This window comes from Melanerpes formicivorus, unplaced genomic scaffold (assembly GCF_026170545.1).
Source record: "Melanerpes formicivorus ecotype bairdi unplaced genomic scaffold, bMelFor1.0.p_v2 SCAF_1, whole genome shotgun sequence".
NCBI lineage: Eukaryota > Metazoa > Chordata > Aves > Piciformes > Picidae > Melanerpes > Melanerpes formicivorus.
Window position 1 is genome coordinate 30,162,464 of NW_027142353.1, and position 20,858 is coordinate 30,183,321.

At 42.0% G+C, this 20,858-nt stretch overlaps 2 protein-coding genes across 11 annotated transcripts in view; one reads left to right on the plus strand and one right to left on the minus strand.

Moving 5' to 3' along the window:
• The window catches only part of REV1 (REV1 DNA directed polymerase), a 59,666-nt gene extending 50,261 nt beyond the window's left edge, over positions 1-9,405 (plus strand). For 8 of the 9 annotated variants that reach the window (XM_068138528.1, XM_068138537.1, XM_068138555.1 and 5 more), the window contains 5 exons: positions 2,544-2,652; positions 3,880-4,091; positions 4,261-4,420; positions 5,278-5,380; positions 8,970-9,405. In XM_068138528.1, the coding sequence (XP_067994629.1) occupies positions 2,544-2,652; positions 3,880-4,091; positions 4,261-4,420; positions 5,278-5,380; positions 8,970-9,081 (696 nt within the window). In that variant the 3' untranslated portion in view covers positions 9,082-9,405. The other variant, XM_068138583.1, reaches the window with a different exon arrangement.
• A 3,087-nt stretch (positions 9,406-12,492) lies between these two features.
• EIF5B (eukaryotic translation initiation factor 5B) overlaps positions 12,493-20,858 on the minus strand; it is a 41,388-nt gene continuing 33,022 nt past the window's right edge. For both annotated transcript variants that reach the window (XM_068138660.1, XM_068138650.1), the window contains exons 18-24: positions 19,387-19,518; positions 17,496-17,627; positions 17,307-17,383; positions 17,025-17,189; positions 15,971-16,109; positions 15,188-15,349; positions 12,493-14,310 (exon numbers count right to left, since the gene is read on the minus strand). In XM_068138660.1, the coding sequence (XP_067994761.1) occupies positions 14,203-14,310; positions 15,188-15,349; positions 15,971-16,109; positions 17,025-17,189; positions 17,307-17,383; positions 17,496-17,627; positions 19,387-19,518 (915 nt within the window). In that variant the 3' untranslated portion in view covers positions 12,493-14,202. The remainder of the gene's footprint in view (positions 14,311-15,187; positions 15,350-15,970; positions 16,110-17,024; positions 17,190-17,306; positions 17,384-17,495; positions 17,628-19,386; positions 19,519-20,858) is intronic.

The window sequence follows — 20,858 nt, forward strand, 5'->3', positions numbered from 1 at the left end:
TTGTCGATGAACTGGATGTGTTCTGGAGCACCACCTTTCTCCAGAGCATCATGGCACATGCTTGAACTGTGAACCCAGCCTTGAGGCAATCTCTTAAATGTGTACTGGACTCCTCTCCAGGTGAAGGCAAACTAAGGCCTGCATTCCTCTGCTATGGGAATGAAGAAGAAAGAATTAGCAGTGTCTATGGTACCATGCCATTTGTCCTCTTTGGATTCCAGCTCATACTGGAGTTCCATCATGCCTGGTACTGCTGCACTCATAGGTTTTTTATTTTACATAACTCTCAGGAACAGGAATGCTGAATTCATATATCTCTGCAGGAACAGTTACAGTCACATTGTCATATCTTTTAAGCCAAAGAAATCCCAAGCATCGGTCATACAGCATTTTCAGCTTGTATTTGAACCAAAGGAACAGTTTATATGCCAAATATCTTCCCATCTTATTTAACATCAGAGCCATGCACCGCCTATACAGAATGACCATTAGAGCAGAATATATCAAATGCCACAAAACCCAAAACAGCTTCATTTTGCTTTCTTAATCTGTGCAGGAATTAATCAATCAAGCAATTGCCCCACGTTGGGTGCCACTTGTTTTTTGTAATGTGGTGGGCTGAAGTTTCCCCCCAGTATTAACTTTGCCAGACCAACTCAGTTAGAAGCAAATTAAACTATTTGCAAGCAAAGTCTACACTCTACAATGGAATGCAATGAATATGTACAAAATGTACAGTATTTACAATGTTATACAGATATTTGCAATTAGCAAACAACAAGAAAATTCCCCTGGTCAGAGACCAGGGAAGCCGTTCCATTGCCCCCCTCGCCCCCATGGTCAAAAGAGAAAGGAGCAGAGAGAAAAGCAGTGGGTTAGACTTAGCCAAGGCCAGCCAAAGCATGCAGATTAATCTCTCATGAGTGAAGCAAAAACAGCCAGAGATTAGACCAGAAGAGAGAAAATTGTTGTGGTACAACTCGTCTTATTCTAGATATTTATCCAATGAATTTGTTTAGAGTGATCTTTTGTTTTCCTTTTTACACCCAATAGTGTTTTATTTATATTTTTCTACTTTTCTGGTCAAAATCTGTAACTAGATTTTAAGGGCATAGCCTAAAACCACCGCAGACACTCATTACAGTTTCTAAGGTATGATGCTGCCTAGCTGGCCAGGAATCTGGAGAAATTACATAGAAATTCCTGACCTGGTTTCAGCAAATACTGGTTATTGCATGATTGTCTACTTTACTCTGCTACTAAAATTCTTTATTTTTTCACCTTGATTGAGGTTCATTGGTTCAAAACCAGTTGTGTCAGTTTTATTCCTGAGCTGCAAAGTTGGATATTCATAGTGGAGAAACTGTGTGAATAGTGCAGGAACTCTTCATACTCCAGCTATACAGAATTATGTAGTTGCATTCATTCATAGGCAAGAGTTTATCTTGGACTTAAGTGTTAAATTATGCTGTGCTTTGAAGTATACCCCTCCACATTTGTTTACTATTCAGTGTTCTTTTCTAGAGTAAATTCTGACTACATGCAGATTTCTATAAAAATTACATTTGGTTTGTATTGATGCTCTCTCTGTTAATTATGTAGTTGAGAGCTGATTGTTATCCTTTTATAACAGGATTACTTCTTAAAATGGTCTTAGAAATACCTAATCTACACAGTCAAAAACACTGGGTTTCCTATCTCTTTCTCCCAATGCATTCTGTGACTCTGTTACTCTCCCCCTGGGCAGATTTCATCCTCCGAATGATAGGTTTGCTTCTTTTGAATTAGATTCTGCATACTATGGGCTGAAAACACTGTCCAGTAATAATATGAAACTCAGAATACAAGACTAATTTGCTGCTTCAGACACAGCAAGGGAAGATAACCAATAACACATGAAATTTTATTTTTTCCATATGAGTGTGTTCAGAAGTTGGCAACAAATGATTGGCTGCCTAGAGTTTTTAAGTCCCTGTGAGAGCTGGAAGGGACTGCGTTTGTATCAGTTTGGGTAAGTGGTGAGCAGCTGTGGAGTGAGAAATGAAACCTTTTGCACTAGTGCAAAATAGGAAGTAGCCACTTGCATTTCCTGTCCTTAAAAAAGTAAAATTACTTCCAAGGATATTTTGCTTGAGCAGCTTGTAGCAGCAGCAGCTTCTAGGAAATAGAAGTCTCAAAAGAAAAGAGCTTAATGTCCCAGCATTTTGAAATTGAAAGAGAGCGTTCTTGGAGTTAAGCAGTTGTGCTGTTAATATAGCTGTACTATATACTTAGAGACAAATTTAAATGGTTACTCTATTATAGGCCCATAAATAGTAATTTCCTGAAACAGTAAATGCAATATTGCATGGAAAATTTTGTGGGGTTTGTAATCTTAAATAAAGGAAGAAAATGTACAACATACTTTAGTGTTTCAGCTAATACCTGATGTATACTTGCGTGACATAAAATGTAAATACCTTTCTCATGAGAACAGTCTAGAGGAGAGCAAGTAGTGCTGCTCACTGGTAAAATAATCACATTAATCTTTTGTTCCTCTTCAGGTGGACCCTGAGGTTTTTGCTGCACTACCTGCTGAGTTGCAAGCAGAGCTGAGAGATGCATATGATCAAAGGCAAAAGCAACCAGAGCAGCAACCTGCTAACACTTTTGGTGAGTAAATGTAGTTGTACATATTCCTTTGAATAGGAACTGTTTGCTATTGAAAGAGAGTTATGCAACCTTAAATAATAAACTGGAAAATGCAACTAAAGCTTCAATGAAGAGGCTGTGTTAAATCAAATTTCTATTTTTGACAGACTGTCAATTATAGCCAGCTGTGGTCTCATTTTGCAAACAGATGCCTGACTTTATTTAAATGGGTAATTAATTCAATTCATGGAAATTCAGTATTCAGTATCACTAAGGTTGGAAGAGACCTCAAAGATCGAGTCCAACCTGTCACCACAGACCTCATGACTAGAGTAGGGAGGACACCACTGCCCACTGCAGGCTCGAACTCATGACCTTCCCATTAAGGGTCTTATGTACTACCAACTGAAATTGTGGCACTAAACTTACCCATGCCTGTATGTTTTCAGAATGGAATCTAAACTTGATAGATCTTGTGATTCAAAGTACTGCATTTTCAGTACACAAGTTAGTTAAAATGATGCCAGATAGCATTCTCATGGTTCCTATAATGCGTAACACTGGTGGTATGGGTTTCAGGCACCTAGAGACAGGACACATCTCACTAGATGTCTGATAGTCAGATGGTTTTATTCTGAGATAATCAGATAGGTCTTTTTTTAATAATAGTACAAAGAAATAACTAATTCTCTGTGAACATACTTTCTCATAAAATAGGTTGGAAATGTCACTGGGTTAATTGCCAGTTAAATATTACATTATTGTAATCAAACCTTGATTTCATAATCAGTGGACTAATGCAGGTATGTTAGTATGATGCAATGAGAGCAGTTTGCCTGGTAAACTAAGATAGGAGCTGTTAAGAGGGGATTTTTTCTGCTGGTTTTGCTGATAACCAATTGTGGGAAGTTACAGCAGCTATCTAGGTAGGCTAGAGCTCTGACTAAGGTGAAGCAGTTGGTCCAGAAGGCTTCAGATTTCACCAACTGTTCATGTTCAGGCACTGAACTGCTTGTTATGAAAAAAGATTTGTGAATAGTTGGGTATCTTTTGAGTACCCTAATATCTAGTAGTGCTTTTCAGATACTTAAAACATTGGAATATTGTGTGGGTATTAATGTTGCTTTATCTACATTATGTTCTCTCAGCTAATCCACAGATTTTCATGGAAGATACAGAGTCCCTTTTAGAGTGGAAAAGTATTACATTTTAAATACATCAGCCACTGACTATTCCTGTGTTTTTCAGTGTCAAAAAGTCCTTTCCTGCACCTGAAGCATGCAACAGTGAAAAATAAGAAAAAAATTAGAAAAAAAAATGCAGCCAGTCCTGTAAAAAAGAATCAGAGTCCTCTGAAAAATAAACTCGTTGGTAGCCCTGCAAAAAACTTGCCAGTTACATCTGGAAGCCCACAGAAGCTAATAGATGGTTTCTTGAAGCAAGAAGGAACAGGTGCTCAGGTAATTTTAACACTAACAGCCTTTGGTGAAGTTATGCCTGTTTCTTTAGACTTAGTCCATCCAGCTTGTTTCCTTTACTGGATTCCTTAGTGGATGCTTACCTTTGTGTATATATGGTGTTACCATATTTGTCAGACTAACAAACTGTCAACTTGTATGTTTGGAACAGCCAGAAGCGGTTCCATCAACTTCAGAGTCTTCAGGACCATCAGCTCTGCAAACTGAACAAGAGCCTGGTTCATACAGGCCACAAGCACCGAACCTAGCTGGAGCTGTTGAATTTAGTGATGTAAAGTCACTGTTGAAAGAGTGGATTACAACTATTTCAGGTAGGGATGTCATGCTAATGGTGATCTTGCATGCTTGACAAAGTATTTTTGATTGGGGTTTTTGCTCTTTCCTGCTTCTTTCTTCACTCTTCCTTTCACTGGCTACTTTTCACAGTAATCTTGAGGGCTTTCTGCCTCAAAATCTTGGAGTAACTGGATTCTTCTTACTCAGTTGTTGTTCTGTGGTTGTTCTGTGGTTTTGAGAGCTCCTGTTCCTTGCATAAGCACATGAAAATCTACCTGTTCTCTCTCCAACCCATTGGTCAGGCCCTGGTCTCATTCCTTTATGTTAACTTGTGAGGGAGATTTTCCTCATTTTGTCCAACATGCTACAATAAGAGAATTCCTCTTTTGTGCAGAGGTTATTTTAGAGGGAAAGGAATGCAGTTTTTTTTCCAGAATAACTGCTGGAAAAACTTCCAGTATGAAGTATACAAGTGCAACACCATTGCTAAACTGTGATTTGGGTTTTAACAGTACATCAACCAATTACCAATGTCTTAATATATTGGGAAATCTGGCCCATGAGATCCTGCATACCCTAGACATTACCCTTCTCCCAGGAGATTCTGTTCTAAATCCCTGTTTCTTTTTCCTTTGGTTAATACTAGCTTGGCTGTTGTTTGTTCTTACTGCAGACAAAAGATGTCTACGAGACAGATATTTCAGGACTTTGCAGTCATTTTATGTACACAGCTTCTGATGTTGGGGGAGGTGTGGGAATGCAGCAGTTGTCGGATTGGCCCCTGATGTGCTAACACTGCAGAATTTCTGTTATATTTCAATTATTGTATGGTTGTATTCTAAGTATATTTAGAGAAAAGTTCTCTATCTCTTTATTTTCTTCTTAATTACAGATCCCATGGAAGAAGACATTCTACAGGTTGTGAAGTATTGTACTGATCTAATAGAAGAAAAAGATTTGGAAAAGTTGGATCTGGTTGTTAAGTACATGAAAAGGTAGCTTAATTGCTAGTATTTACGACATTTAGACTATTTTTTGTTAAAATCTATGCACTAGATACTTTGGTACAAGGCCACAAGTCCATTAGACATTTTCAAAAACTTTAGAGGGAGAAGTTAAAATAGGCAGTTTATGAAAGACTAGAGAAAGGGTATAGTTTTTGTCGGCATTGTCCTTCATCCTTTTTTTCAGTAGTTTTTGGTAGTACCTTAGATCTTCCCTTTGATTCATAGGCTCATTGAATTGTTTTGATTGGAAGGGAGCTCTGAGATCACTGAGTCCAACTGTCAACCCAACACCACCATGGTCATTAAACCATATTCCAAAGTGCCATGTCTGCATGTTCCTTGAACACCTAATGGGACAATAAATCCTCCACCTCCCTGAACAGCCTATTCCAATGCCTGACCACTTTCAGCAAAGAAATTTTTCCTAATAGCCAGTCTAAACCTTCCCTGGTGCAACTTGTTTCCTCTTGTCCTATCACTTGATAGTAGGGAGAAGAGACCAATACCTGCCATGCTACAACCTCCTTTCAGGTATTTGTAGAGATCAATGAGGTCTCCCCTCAGCCTTTTCTTCAGACTTAACAATCACAGTTCTCTCAGCTGTTCCTTGTAAGACATAAACCCTTCACCCGCTTTGTTGTCCTTCTCTGGACATGCTGCAGCAACTCAATATCCTTCTTATGGTGGGGATGGCCAAAAAAATAATCTGATTCTTTCTCCTGTAGTATCAAGATACCGTCTCACCTCCCACCTATTAAATCCATTTTTATTACTGTTATGATCGTGAGGAAGCTATTAATATTCAAAAGGTGGAACGATTAATTAAAAGTAGTAATAACTTTATTAATTATAAAAAAAACCCATGGAAAATATTAATAAAACTCGGTTGTGGAACAGATACCTCACCAGCAGGAACATGTAACAATTTAAACAATATGAGCAAAAATCCAGAAACAACAAACAGCACTTTGAACTGTAAAGAAAAAAGGGAACATTGGCAACTGTGCTGGGTTGAGGCAGCCCCCTTCCCCACCCCTGGCAACAATAAACACTCAGACAAACGGATTGCAAAAGTGATGGAAAGTTTAAATAGAAAGCAGTGAACTTTTACAGAAAAGCAAAAGCACAGTGACAAAGAAAAATCCCAAAGCAGACCCAGAGAGATCCCATCCCCACCTGAGGGTACACCCGAGACCCCCAGGGCTCCTTCTTCCCCCTCCCATTGCTAGGCTAGTCTCAGCTGGCCAGATCTGAGACTGCCCATCCCCCCATGGCCTTGGGCCTAGCCAGGCCCAAAGCCAGGAGGCATCTCCCCCAGTTACCGGCTGAGGGAGGAGGAAGAGAAGAGAGAGAGTGCTAGACTCCGCACTGGATCTTATAGTGGTGCAAAGGATTGTGGTATGAAATACTACATAATTTCCTGTGTGCACCCCTCTGGGCTGGACTTCTGGACACAGGAAGTAAACACTGCAGGGGGCACCCAGCTCAAACTGTAACAGCAACAAAGCCGGAGATTGCCCACAAAGGGAGAGGGGGGGAACTCCAGAATTCCCCAGGGCAACAGACCTTCAACAGATGCTTATAAAAATCAGATATTGTCATTACTCGCTGATCCTGGCACCCTGCGGCACATGTAGGGATTTAAACAAAACCAAAATGGCGTCGACCATGGGGAAGCTGCAGGAGCACAGTTTCACCTCCTGTTGGCATCTGCAGCTTGTTGCTGAGACACATTCAGGATTTATCCCTGGAGGCTTTGTAGCTGAAAGCCTTGTAGAAAAGAGGTTCTTCTGCTGCAATTCTTCGCAGCAGCACTCATCACTTTTTCCAATTAAATGAAGCTGTCCCCAGGGACTCAGCTCCTCGGGGGGTTCACCTCTTGGCCCGACAAGATACGTCTGCTCTGCCCCGGGCTTTACAACGCTATACAGCAAGTGATCCTTGTAGTCCTGTCTGGGTAAACTGAAACACAGCTCGGCTGCCAAGCAAGGCTTGTGATTTCTCCAGAGCATGGACAATTGAAGGCAAGGCTCTGGCTCTTTGGGCTGGTACTTATAGATTTCCCAAGACAATAATGGCCAGTGACAACAAAGATTGAGAGATAAAACCCTGACACTGTAACCTATAGAAAGGGTTTTCTCCCAACGTGGCCAAAGGCACACACACCTGGCCCACTTGGGCTCCAGGACATGTTCAGACAAGCCTGGGCAATGTGGCCATTAGCCTGAAAAAACAGACCTGCTGGCTCCTGCCCCATTGTCTGGTTCAGAGCATTTTTGAGGCTTTTTGTCCCTCCAGGACAATTACATAGTTATTGTGCTCCACTTACTCTTCCCAAGAGTCAGGAGTCCCAAGTTCCATTTATCACTTGCTTACTAACTGATGCTAGCCCTGGAGCTCAACTTTCCATGTCTTATATCTGGAAAATGCTTCTTTCACAGAATTAATAAACATCTGAAAGTCTACAGCAATGTACAAACTTCACTGTGCTTTTGTATTATGGAATGTCTTTTAGGCCTCAGCAAATGAAAAATGCAGAATGCAGTTAACTATTCTGTTGTCTGCTGTACAGTAAATTCCTTGTAAAACTCTTCAGAAGGTATCATGTCTTATTTCTGGTCCCCCTGTGTGTGAGATTTGCACCAAAGGCAGCATGACTTTGCAAAACCTGGTAACAAGCATGGGACAAGGATCAGTAGTTGGATGAAAGTTGTCCATATGTCCTAATATTAGGTCATCCGAAGCTGCAAGTGTAGGGACTCTCTACTCTCCCATAAGAGTGAGATAGAGAGTACAGAGCTGCTTTTGTTTTACTTGGGCATTTCCTTGATTTGCTTCAGGTAGCAGCTAAATTAGAGCTAACTCCTATCTCTGCGGGCCTCCACTTTTGGTTCCACTTTTATCAGTAAACACAAAATAGTGCCCCCACAACCTGTTCTTGATCACCCTTGGCATTTCTTGGAAAAAAACGTACCAAGTATGTCTTGGGATGAGGAAGGAAGGATTGGGATCTGGAAGCTTGCCATTTCTGATTGTTCAATGTGAAGTTGGTAGGAGCTCACCGTTTTAATCACAGACTTACAACAACTGCAAAACACTAACATTTGCAAACTGATGTGACACTGCTCACGTCAAAAGTTTGACCATTGAATGGCAGAGGCCTCTGAGGCATTAGGTAAAACTTAGAGTATTTGAAGACATTGGGCTTCAACAAGATCAGATCAAAATACCATAGAATCATTCAGGTTGGAAGAGACCCCTGGGACCATCCAGTCCAACCACTGACCCTGCTGTACAGACTTCATCCCTAAACCGTATTGCCAAGTACCACATCTAAATGACCTTTAAACACATCCAGGGATGGTGACTCAATCACTTCCCTGGGCAGCACATTCCAATGCCTGGCTACTTCTGTGAAATTTTTTTCCTAATGTCCAGTCTAAACCTACCCTGTTGCAGTTAATACCATTTGTAGAGAACCACTGTCATCTGGCTCTGCAGTATGAAGTATGAACTTACTGTAAAAAGGACTGGTTCTGTAGTAAGTAATTTTCTCCCTTTTCTTTTTCCTCTTCAGGTTAATGCAGTCATCTGTGGAATCAGTTTGGAATATGGCATTTGACTTCATTCTTGACAATGTTCAGGTAGTTTTACAACAAACATACGGAAGCACATTAAAAGTTATCTGAACTTGTAGTAAAGAGCTTGATGAGAGCCTGGAGCTCTCTGCTAGCTGTGCCATAAGTGCTTGTGAGGTATTTGCAAAGTGCATGATAGTAATGCCCTGAGTTTTTATAATTTCAAATTTCTTTTTAAACAACAAAGTGTTTTGTACATTTCTTTTCAGAAAGTGCCAAATTTGTCAGTATTGCATGTAAATAATTGTGTTAAAATTCTTTTATTGTAGTATAGAATCTATTTACAAAATGTTTGTTTATAAAGTTTTATGGATTTTTACAGTGAAGTGTTTACAGTTGTTTAATAAAGAACTGTATGTATATTTTTGTACTGATTCTATTTTGTGATGCTTCAGTTTGAATATAGCTGACCTCTGTTCTTAAAGCTGCAGCTTTGATTCATTTCACAAAGTTAGCCACAGTGATGCTGCCCCATGGCATACAGGACACTGCTGTGTGTTCACCTGGCTGCTTTTTGTTTCCACTCTGCTGACTTCAAGATGTTAAACTGAGGGAAGAAAGTGAGCTCATTTTCAGTTTCATCCTTCAACACCAGAAACCAGCATGGCCACGGGCTGTTAGGTGCTCTTTGAGCTCTGGGCACTCAAATGTACTGTCACCTCTAGAGATGTGTGCTCATGGAAGAGAACAAATGGAGATCTTCATACAGTTACCTGAAAGTGCTGTAGAGGAGTTACGGAGCAGCCACCATGGAGCACTGTTTAAGCCACACTCCACTTGTAAAAATAGCACAGTTCTCTCTGGCCTGTGGCATGCATTTTCTTCATGCAGTGTAACAAAACATGTGGTGAGTAGCAGCAGTGAAATAACAGCCCTGTCTCTCTGTGTCTGCAGTAGGAGGTAAAGGCTTTCATCTCTACAGGTTGTGTTTTGGGCAAGCTCATTCCAGATGTATGCCAGCTTCACAGAGTCCTGTTTAGCCCAATACATGAAGACCACTTGAAGAAAAATCAGGTGATAAGAAAACCTTTGTTATTTTCTGACAAATTGAGAAGTGGTGGTACAAGTACCCCACATATTCCTGGATGGGCATGGGCCTATGTGACTGTAGAACTGAAAGCTGGAATGCAAACTGGAGCTAACCTTGAAGCTGAATTTGCATCACTCAGGGAAGCATCTCCACTAACACAGGTCAGGAGCTGCTGCACTCATACCAGCTTCAGCTAATGAAACAGCTAGAACAGGTACTGCTCTGCCATCACCTCACTGGCTCCAGCACAGGTTACAGCAGTTGACAGCATTTTCTAGCTTTAGATTGTGCCCTCAGTTTCTCTTGTAGCAGACACTGGGAGAGGTTCCAACCTGACAGCCTTCTGCAGCAAAGTGACAAATGAGGGAAGGGCCATAGATGTTCACAGAATCACCAAGGTTGGAAGAGACCTCAAAGATCATCAAGTCCAAACTGTCACCACAGACCTCATGACTAAACCAAGTGCCACGTCCGATCCCCTCTTGAACACCTCCAGGGATGGTGACTCCACCACCTCCCTGGGCAGCCCATTCCAATGGTGAACGACTCTCTCAGTGAAGAACTTTCTCCTCACCTCAAGCCTAAACTTCCCCTGGTGCAGCTTGAGACTGTGTCCTCTTGTTCTGGTGCTGGTTGCCTGGGAGAAGAGACCAACCCCTTCCTGGCTACAACCACCTTTCAGGTAGTTGTAGAGAGCAATAAGGTCTCCCCTGAGCCTCTTCTTCTCCAGGCTAAACAATCTCAGCTCCCAAAGCCTCTCATTGTAGGGCTTGTGCTCAAGGCTGCCTCATTGCCCTTCTCTGGACATGTTCAAGTGTCTCAGTGTCCTTAAACTGAGGGGCCCAGAACTGGACACAGTACTCAAGGTGTGGCCTAACCAGTGCAGAGTACAGAGGCACAATCACATCCCTGCTCCTGCATCTGTCCAGTCTGTCGAGGTCCCCCTGCAGAGCCCTTCTGCCCTCTAACAGATCAACACCTGCTCCCAACTTGGTGTCATCTGCAAATTTGCTGATGACTGATTCAATCCCCTCATCCAGATCATCAGTGAAGATACTAAAGAGGATGGGGCCCAGCACTGATCCCTGGGAGACACCACTAGTGACTGGCCGCCAGCTGGATGTGGCACTGTTCACTCTCTGGGCTCGGCCCTCCAGCCAGTTCCTAACCCAGCACAGAGTGTTGCTGTCCAAGCCACAAGCTGACAGCTTAGCCAGCAGTTTGCTGTGGGGGACGGTGTCAAAGGCCTTGCTGAAGTCCAGGTAGACCACACCCACAGGCCTCCCCACATCCACCAGACGGGTCACCTGATCATAGAAGGAGATCAGGTTGGAGAGGCAGGATCTGCCCTTCCTAAATCCATGTTGGCTGGACCCGAGCCTTGGCCATCCTTCAGGTGCGCAGTTATTGCCGCCAGGATAATCTGCTCCATCACTTTCCCTGGCACTGAGGTCAGGCTGTCTGGCCTGTAGTTTCCAGGTTCCTCCATCCAACCCTTCTTGTGGATGGGGACCACATTGGCCAGTTTCCAGTCACCTGGGACCTCACTGGTGAGCCAGGACTGGAGGAAAATGATGGAGAGCAGCTTGGCCAGCTCATCTGCCAGCTCTCTCAGCACCCTAGGATGGATCCCATCCGGTCCCATGGACTTGTGAGTGTCCAAGTGGCTCAGCAGGTCCCGAACTAATTCCTCATGGATTTCTGGGGCATTACACTGCTCCCTGACCCCATCACCCAGCTCAGGAGGCCACTGGTCCTGAACTCCTCCTGCCTTATTGTTTCCCTTGACTTTAGTAAGGCTATTCATAGTATCTCCTGTAACATCATCACTGAAAAGCTGATGAAGTCCAGGCTGGAGAGATGGCCTGGTAGCAGCATGTCTATACAACTGCCTCTATTTGTAAATACCCATCCACAGAGAGGGACCCTTGCTGAATCAAGCTATGTTTCCACTACTTCCTAGGTCTGGGTCTTTCAAAGCCGCTTTAGTTGCTGCTCTTGGAGCTGCCTTTTCTTTTGTTGCCCATTTAAGAGGCATGGTAACTGCTCACACAGAGGAACGGATTTGCTAAGACTTGAGTTTTACCAACCTCATTCCAGGCCACTGCTCTGGGCCCAAGAGTGCTGCTCAGGGCATACTCGAAAGTAGCATCTTTTTATAAAACAAAACACAAAAGGCAAAATCAGTGGAAGCATTACTTGAGTAAAGCTATTTGTAATTTTATTTCCATTCTTTCTTTGTGAACCCCACTTCAAGCTTTTAATGATGATACAGAAGTTACCTACTTCCTCTAAACATTTTAGCAAAGGTGTTTTACAAGTGCCACGGCAACCTGCAAAAATGGTGGCATGCCTTTTCCCAGTATTCACTTGTGGAAGAACACCCTTTCACATTTGAGGAACCATTCAAGAATGCATGAATATCACACCGCTTGACATCCAGGTTCTTAAGTTAACTTTTATTAGTGTAGCTTTCATGATTGCATAGTTTGCAAAAGAAATAACAATTAAATGCACTCTATTCACTGTGATCCCTCTGTTCTAAACCAATGACAGCACCAGCGTGATTTGAACGATGTACTGAACAGGTCCTTTTCAACAGCACTTTCAACAACCCCCAAAATAACACAGTAAGTTAAACTTCATTGCCAAAGGAGATAAGTTCTCCAGTGTTCCCTTGTAGTGGAGTCTGCACCACCCCAATTATAAAATTCAGGGTTTTTTCAACAATAAAATGACAGAAGAAATCTGATGACACTGCTTATTTCAAGTTAAATTCTTTTAAATATTTTAAATGCTAAGATCCTCACCTACATAAAGATCATTATTGATTTTGTTTCAGCTTGTGCTTTTCAAAGTGTTTTTTAGCTCCTCTAGAGCTGTAAGTTACCAGGAGCCTACCTGATGAAGAGTACCTCAAAATGCCATCCTAAGCAGGCAACCACAGGGGAAGGAAGGGCAGGAAAATGCAAGAATTGCAGACTGAGTTGTGGTTGTCACAAACACCATCAACCAAATAAATGCCTTAGAAGCTGGTTCAGTCCCACAGTATCAAGATAACTCCATAGCTGGATGCTGCATCAAAAAAGCACGGCTTACTTCTAGACATGTGTTTTGCAGGTGCTTACCACAGCTCTGAGCAGCAGCTGGAGAAGATGTGCCACCTCTAAACTTCCTAGCAGCACTTCTCTAGGAATTGTGACTTGTAAAACACCTGGCCTGCAGCTCTGGTGCATCAGGAACATAGTGAGACATGAGCCACTGACATCACCCTGGCATAGCACATGTTCCACAAGGGGAAGTGATGCCAGAGGGAGAAAGGCCGTTGCTGGAATGTGCCTCCACTACTTTGCCAAGCACAGAGGAGCAGGCAGGCCTCCGCCATGCCTCTGCCTGTCCATCACAGCCCATGGAGTGAACCTTGTGTTTATTGAAACAAATTGTAAAACAAGTGGGCTGCTATGTCCATCTCCTTTATTTGCAGCTCTGCATTATAATGATTACAGGTTGATTTTCATGAACTGTACAAGCAGTAAAAGGTGGCCAGCTATGCTTTACATCATTATTTCACACAAAGCAAATACAGAAATATCCAATTGGCTAATTTTCTATTTAAAAAAATGTCTATAGGCACAAAGCAGAAGAATGTTGGAAAAGAGAGTCAAGGGAAGAGGTATGCATAAATAAAGAAGTACTTCTTACATCAAAAATGTCCCAAGAATCACAAAGTCTGCAGAAGCTTTGTTAATCAAATACTGCAGTACTGATCTCATCAGTATAAAAGTGAAAGAGCTTTAGTTCTGTAATAAAAACTCCATTTTATTTTATTTCATTTTGGAGAGGGAGGGGGGAAAAGGGTGGAAAGGAAGGTGTAAGAGGAGGAAGGGCAAACTTTAAAACAGCAGCCAGTATTAGGAAGGGCAGTAGGAGAGGTGAACAGGCACATTGGAACCATGGGAACATGTAAATTGACCACTGTCAAACCAGTGTAAATTTCTTGGTTTCTCATGGAAAACATTTTATCGACATATTTTCCTCCTAAACATACATCCAACACTGTCTTCAATATATGACTTTGTTGGTAACTATTAGAACAGGAAGAGTGCATTTATTCCTGCCTCCCCATTGCTGTAAAATGTTATCTAGATGATTTCAAACACTTTCTTCAGCTCTACTATAAGCTGCCAGTCAGACTTCTGCATTTCATCCCTGAACCAGTCCTTCAAGGCATCGATGGACTGACGGCTGATCTGCAATACACAAGACAAGCCCATGAGAAACACACACACACCTATTAAAAAAGGCAGCTTTTAATACATTAGGAAATATGATGAAAGAGCACAGCAAGAAAATCTGTTCCAATCCAGGTTTTACTACTTTTCATGACCTATCCCACTCATTTCCCTCATTTTCAGATCGCACTCCTTACCTGGTCTTCAGAGACCATAGAAGCAGGAACACCTTGCATGCCTTGTGTGGTAAGGCAACCTGAGAGGATCTCCCACATCCCCCAGGGCCCACAGCACCAGCTTCCACCACCCTGCATCTCTATCAGAAAAGCCCCTGTGGCTGCTCACCATGTCCACCTGTGGGTACCAGCACCCAGTGTGTGTGTAGCAGGGAGTGCCTTACAACATGGTAACTAAAGCACTTAGAATGGAGAGCTGTGGCTTTGCTTCTGATAGCAGAAAACTGAACAAGGGCTCATCTCATCTAAGCCAAGCGTTCCAGAATCAGAGCAACTGAAGTATTGCTATTTATTGCATTAACTCAGAAGTAGGCAAACACAACTATGGTACAATGCCACAAAGGACAGCTAAACTGCTGTGAGCACCAGCTACACCCAGCTGTATGCAAACAGATAATTTACTGGTTTACCCTCAGAGGTGCAGTAAGCTGCAAGGTATTTTTAGCTGCAGAACATCACTCCTTCAGTCCTATCAAGGAGCACTACTACAAACCCTCAAAACAAGGCTACAGCGAAACACAGTTGAACAATGCTACACAAGAACCATTGCAAGTGCCTCTGTCTTGGATTGAAGGTTCCTTGTGTATGTTTATCAGGCTCCATGTAATATTTCCACTTCACACAAGCTGCCACTGTGCCACAAGTCCTCTCAATTTTACCTTACTGACGAGGATATCTGTTGCTTCAAAATGTCGTCCATACATTTTAGGTGATTCACCAGGAATAGGTTCTATTTTAACACATACTTCTTGGCCTTTTTTTGCCACCTCCACTGGTTTATGGTTTATTTCAATACTTGTAACAATTCCAATGTCAACAAACTGCAATATAATGAAGAAGCTGTTAACACCCCCCCACACATCACCTTGGTGCACACACCCTTCCCTAAGCCCCTCTAAGCTGATACATGTGCAAGCAATGCATGTTGCTCATATAAAGTACTGCACTGGAGCAGCACCTGCCTCAGAACCAGCAAATTGAAATGTACTACACTGTAAGCACGTTGTACTGAAAAGAGCTCTGACACCAAACCACACATAGTTTCTCTGGGATATCAATTACCACTTAAAATGTGAGGAGTTGACTAACCCTCCTTATTAGCTACCAGGACTGATGATTTTGCTCATTACTTTATATCACAATACAGAACTTGCAACAGGGGAGGAAGGGCAGGAGGCTGACTGGCAGATACCCTCTAGTCATGGCCCCTAGCTGGACCCTGGGGCAGTTGGGAAGCTATGCCCACCACAGGACTCAGCTCTGTTCCAGCAAAGATCAGGAAGATGGCTGGTGACCAGGAAAGAGACTCAGTCTGAAAGTCTGAATCTCATTTTCTGCCAAAGCTCTGCAGGTTGAGCAAAGGCACGCAAGGGTTCCTTGCTGCACCACCCCAGGAACTACCAGGTTGATCAAGCATCTGCTGGGAAGAGGCATGGACTTACATTTTTGCTAGGTACACACATGGGAGTGCCCTGCTTCACCTGGCCGGCCTCCACAACAACACCCATCACTATTGGGTCACGAGAGTTGAAAATAAACTGAGGGAGTATTTTCATCTTGCAAGGAAATACTGCTATGTGCCTGGAAGATGACACAAGGTACTTTGAAATGGATATCAAACAGTGTACACAACAATTAATTTTAACAGTTCTGCCTTCTCTCACAAGCCTTAGGCATTCACTCTAAGAATATCACTCAGGGAAGAAAAATCAAGCAGGAAAAAACTCATGTTGCTAACTCTAGTCAATATTTGACCTTCAACAACAGTAATCAAGCACAGCTCACCTGGACTTTATTTTGACTGTCTTGAGAAGTGAATTAAGACCAAAGGAATAGCAATTTTGCAGTATAACTGTCATCTCAAAAGAGCACAGCAATAGAAGTGTTGCCTTAACCCATGACAGGGTTCAAGATTTTTGTTGGTAAAGTGAACAAATGTGTTTAATGCTACAGCATAGAAACTCAGATCGAGATGGATATGAAATGAAGGATGCTTTTATTAATTTTGTCTATCCTTACTTTACTGAAGGTCAGCCAAGGACAATTTTGGGCCCCCATAAATTCTTAAATTATTGCATATTGATGTTACTGCATTCAGAATTAAGCCCGGTATACTGGAATTGCATAAACATGGAACAACGGAATCCATATCCCTTTAGTTTTATTTCCTTAACTCTGCAAGGCTAACCCATCTGTCACAAACTAGGAATGGCAGCCAAGTACACAAAGTAAATGTTAATAAGAACACTCCATATATTACATGATAGCTTTAGCTAAACCTAGTAACTGCTTCACAACTCTCACCCTACTAAGCCTAATCCCAGAAGTAAATGATTAGAGTGAAGTTAGTATTCTATTCTTTTCCTCCTTTCCATCAGAACTATATCCCTAAATAGCAATAAGGAAATGATAAGTTAATGCAATTTTACTTACATCACAACAAATGAAAAGACAGTTATTTGGGAAGCATCAAGATACAGGATTGCTCTTACTTACTTGAATTCCTCTTGTTTCTGTTTTTTATAGTCTTGTCTATATTTTGTGAAGGCATCAAATAAGTGATAAATTATTTCAGCACTAAAAATTCGAACTCCTAAACTATCGGCCATTTCCTGTGCATCACGTTCAATCCTCACATCGAATGCTAGAATAACTGCATACCTGTAAGCAAAACCAAGTCAGTTTACTAGGCAGGCCACAGAACCACAGCCAAGAGCTAAGGAGCAGTCTTCCTGAAACACCACCGTGCATTCATCAACATAAAGCAAAGTTACTTACTGTGGGTCATGCTCCAACATAACTGATGCCTTCATAACATCCTTTTTATGGACAGGACCTATATTAATTCCTGAATACTGTTGAAAGGGAAAGCCATATAAATCAGTCACTAATCTTTCCAAGTTGAAAAGAAACAGTTTGCCAACTAAAATGCAGAAACAACATCAGGTATGGCACTGAAGAACTTACTGGCACTTCTGACGTTTTGAGAAATTCAAGTAATGCTTCTAAAGACCCTAAAGTAGAAGCCTGGACATAAACACCTTTTTCTTCTAGTTTGATTGCATTCAATGTTTGCTTCAGTTCATGTATTAATTCATCCTTTAGGGAAAAGAAGAGAAAAAGGAGAGAGAGAAAGAAAAAGACAAGTTTTAGTTTTACTGCTCTTTATGTCTCATGGTACAAAGTCTTTCTGTTCACAAGCTGCTGACAGTCTGTGACAACCACGCTGACAGGTACCAACTTAAGACTTGCAGTACAGGCCATACATGACTCAGTGATATGCTGCTGCTTGCTTCTGGCATTAGAAAAGTCTGAAGTGAACTGGGACTTGAAGACGTTGCAAGAACGTGATCATGTAACACAAAGCAGATGCCTATCTTGGGAGTTATTAGTATTTCCTTGCTTTCCCCAGCAATCTAAGTTTCTAAGCAAAACTGAGGGAACACACACCCCACAGTGTGTGGCAATATCTTTGGTTACCTGAGGATCAACAATAAAAGCAGGCAATCCAAAAAGATGAGCTGGGAAGGATTCTAAGCATTCTTTAAGCCTAGGTACAAAACAGAGGATGCAAGAATCACAGAATGTTAGGGGGTTAAAGGGACCCATGGGGATCATCGAGTCCAACTCCTTCGCTAAAGCAGGTTCACGTAAGGAAGGTCACGCATTAATTCATCCAGGTAGGTTCTGAATATCTCCAGGCAAGGAGGCTCTACAACCTCTCTGGACAGCCTGGTGCAGTGCTCTGTCATCCTCAAAGTAAGATTTCTCTATGTTTAGGTGGGAGCTCCTGTGTTCTGGTTTGTGCCCACTGCCCCTTGTCCTATCACTGGGCACCCCTGAAAACAGTCTAGTCTCATTCTCTTGACTCCAGCCCTTTAGATACTGATAAACATTGAGAAGATCCCCTCTCAGACTTCTCCAGGCTAAGCAACCCCAGGTGTCTCAGCCTCCCCTCGTAAGAGATGCTCCACACTCCTTATTATCTTTGTAGTCCTCCACTAGACTCTCCAGCAGTTCCTTGTCTCTTGAGTTGTATGGCCCAGAGCTAGACACAATACTCCAGAAGTGGCCTCAATAGGGCAGAATAAGTCCACATCTAGAGTACTGTGAAAGAGCAGTGAGGCCTTTTAAACACTCAGTTGTCTTCTCTGACAGATGAATGAGTGTTGCCATGTGCTTCAAGTCCTCACGTATCTGCCACTAGTACACTTTACACACATAACCGTTATGTACCCAGCAACAAAGTCTGTATTTGGAGAATCTGAAAATTCATTAGAGGCCATGATCAGCAGACAGTAGGTTAAAGTAAAACTAGGGTTAAAAGTAAGCTATTAACATTCAAGTTTCCTTTTTAAACAAACTTTCTGACTCTGGAAAACAGGAGCATCTCGCCTCACTTTTGGATTTAAGAGAACTAAGTTCTATGCCTTACCATTTTTAAAGTGTAAGTCACAAAATAAATTTACTAAGGAAATCTTAAATAGGCTTTGCAATTACAATAGCCTGAAGAACTCTAGTAGCAGATATATCCCTAGTGTAATTTAACTGAGATATATGCACAAATGACAATAAATACCAAATCAGTAACTAACATTCTGACAAACTATCCTATGATACTTGCTTTCAAGACTTATTCTATCAGCTGAAACACTCCAGCAAAATATCAGGGAAAAGGTTAGGGTCAAGATACACCACATGGACACAAGGCTACAGCATGTTATTGTAATAGTTTTTAAAATGCAACCAATAAAGCATGTTACTGGCATACTAAGCTCTCAACATTTGACGAACTTCATCACCAGAGAATTCAGTTACCCTCATTTTAAGTGTCCTATTTCAGAATCATCCATCTCACCTTGAGGACTGGGACTTCATCCTCTTTATAAGCTACGAGCAATGGCAAACCAGCCAGTGTTTTTTCCAAATCTTTCCCAAGAATCTTCACACCTTGAGCAGCAACAACTTCTTTGTGCTTTTCATACTGGTTCTGAAAAGGAGAATATAACACTAGCAGAGAGTGCATGTAGATGCTACACAGCAACACAAAGTAGTGCTGAGCAGCTAAGAACTTGCTACCAGCAAGCACAGCTGAAAGCATGACAGAGAAATCCAGCAGCTCTCATCTTTCATCAGTGACGCTACTTTGCACTTGCACGTTTTGGTTTAAATGCTTCCCTCCCTTCACTAATGCCACCCCTGCCAAGGGGAGCAGGGCAAGGGACACCATCTGAAAACAGAGGAGGCCAAAAAGGAATACATACTAGAAAAGAGAAAGCAGTGACAGGCAGCTGCTCACTTAAAGAAAGTACATTTCAAATCAAACCAGGGATTCAGCCCCAGAGGGAAACAAGGGGAAGATGTCAACAGCTCAGCTAAAGCCACTAAAGCTTAGCTGACACAAACTGAGGCTCAGTGCAGGGAAGCAATCTCATTATCCCATGGGAGGCCTCACACACAGTCTTCTCATATAGAGTTCCATGCTCGATTTCCCAGGTGCTCCTCCCCACCCAGGGGAGCCTTGAAGATCTCACCCTACTCAGGGCATGGCTCTAAGGCATCATGGAAGCAATTATTTTTTAAAACCTTTACGTTAATGTTAGGAGAATTTTCTGGTTTGTTTCTTTTATTTGGGAAAAGTCCCACTCTTTTCCTGAAATTGCAAGGCAGCTTCCTTCTTCAGTAAGCACTATGTTCCTGCAAACTTGCACCCCAACATTTAGTCCTTATTTCAAGGATGACAATTCCCCTGGACAGGCTGAATTGACATGTATCCTTGTCTGCTTAAAAGACAAAACACCAACAACACTGCACCCCTAGGTCCCTTTCCCCAGCTAAAGGTTTCTATGCTCATCTCCCAAAGTTCAAAAACTCATTTTAAGATATCATTGATGGGAATTTGTCATCTGTTATGTTGCTATTCTGTCTCACAAAAAAAAATCTTCAGTCTCATAAGTTTCACACACCAGTTATCGCCACTTTAAATAAATGGAAGCAAATCTACAGAAATACTTTCAGTTCATTCCTCACAGTACAAGAGTATATTTAACAGCTTCTAGCAAAGCAGAGAACCTCAGCACAAACATCAGTTTTCCTTTTGCCACTTGAACCATTTTCAAGTTCTATTACTGTAAAGCCTCACTCCACAGCAGGAAGCCTGACTTGGATTCTCCAAGGCAAATGTCCTACTCCACAACTGATTAGACTGCCATACAAACAACTGGAAAGAGTGGATTATGTCTTCCTGTTTAAAGCAGGCCAAGAAGCTCTTGCTCAGATCCCACCTCAACATCAGTACTGAATCCTTCAGCACCTCTGAGGCTGCAATGC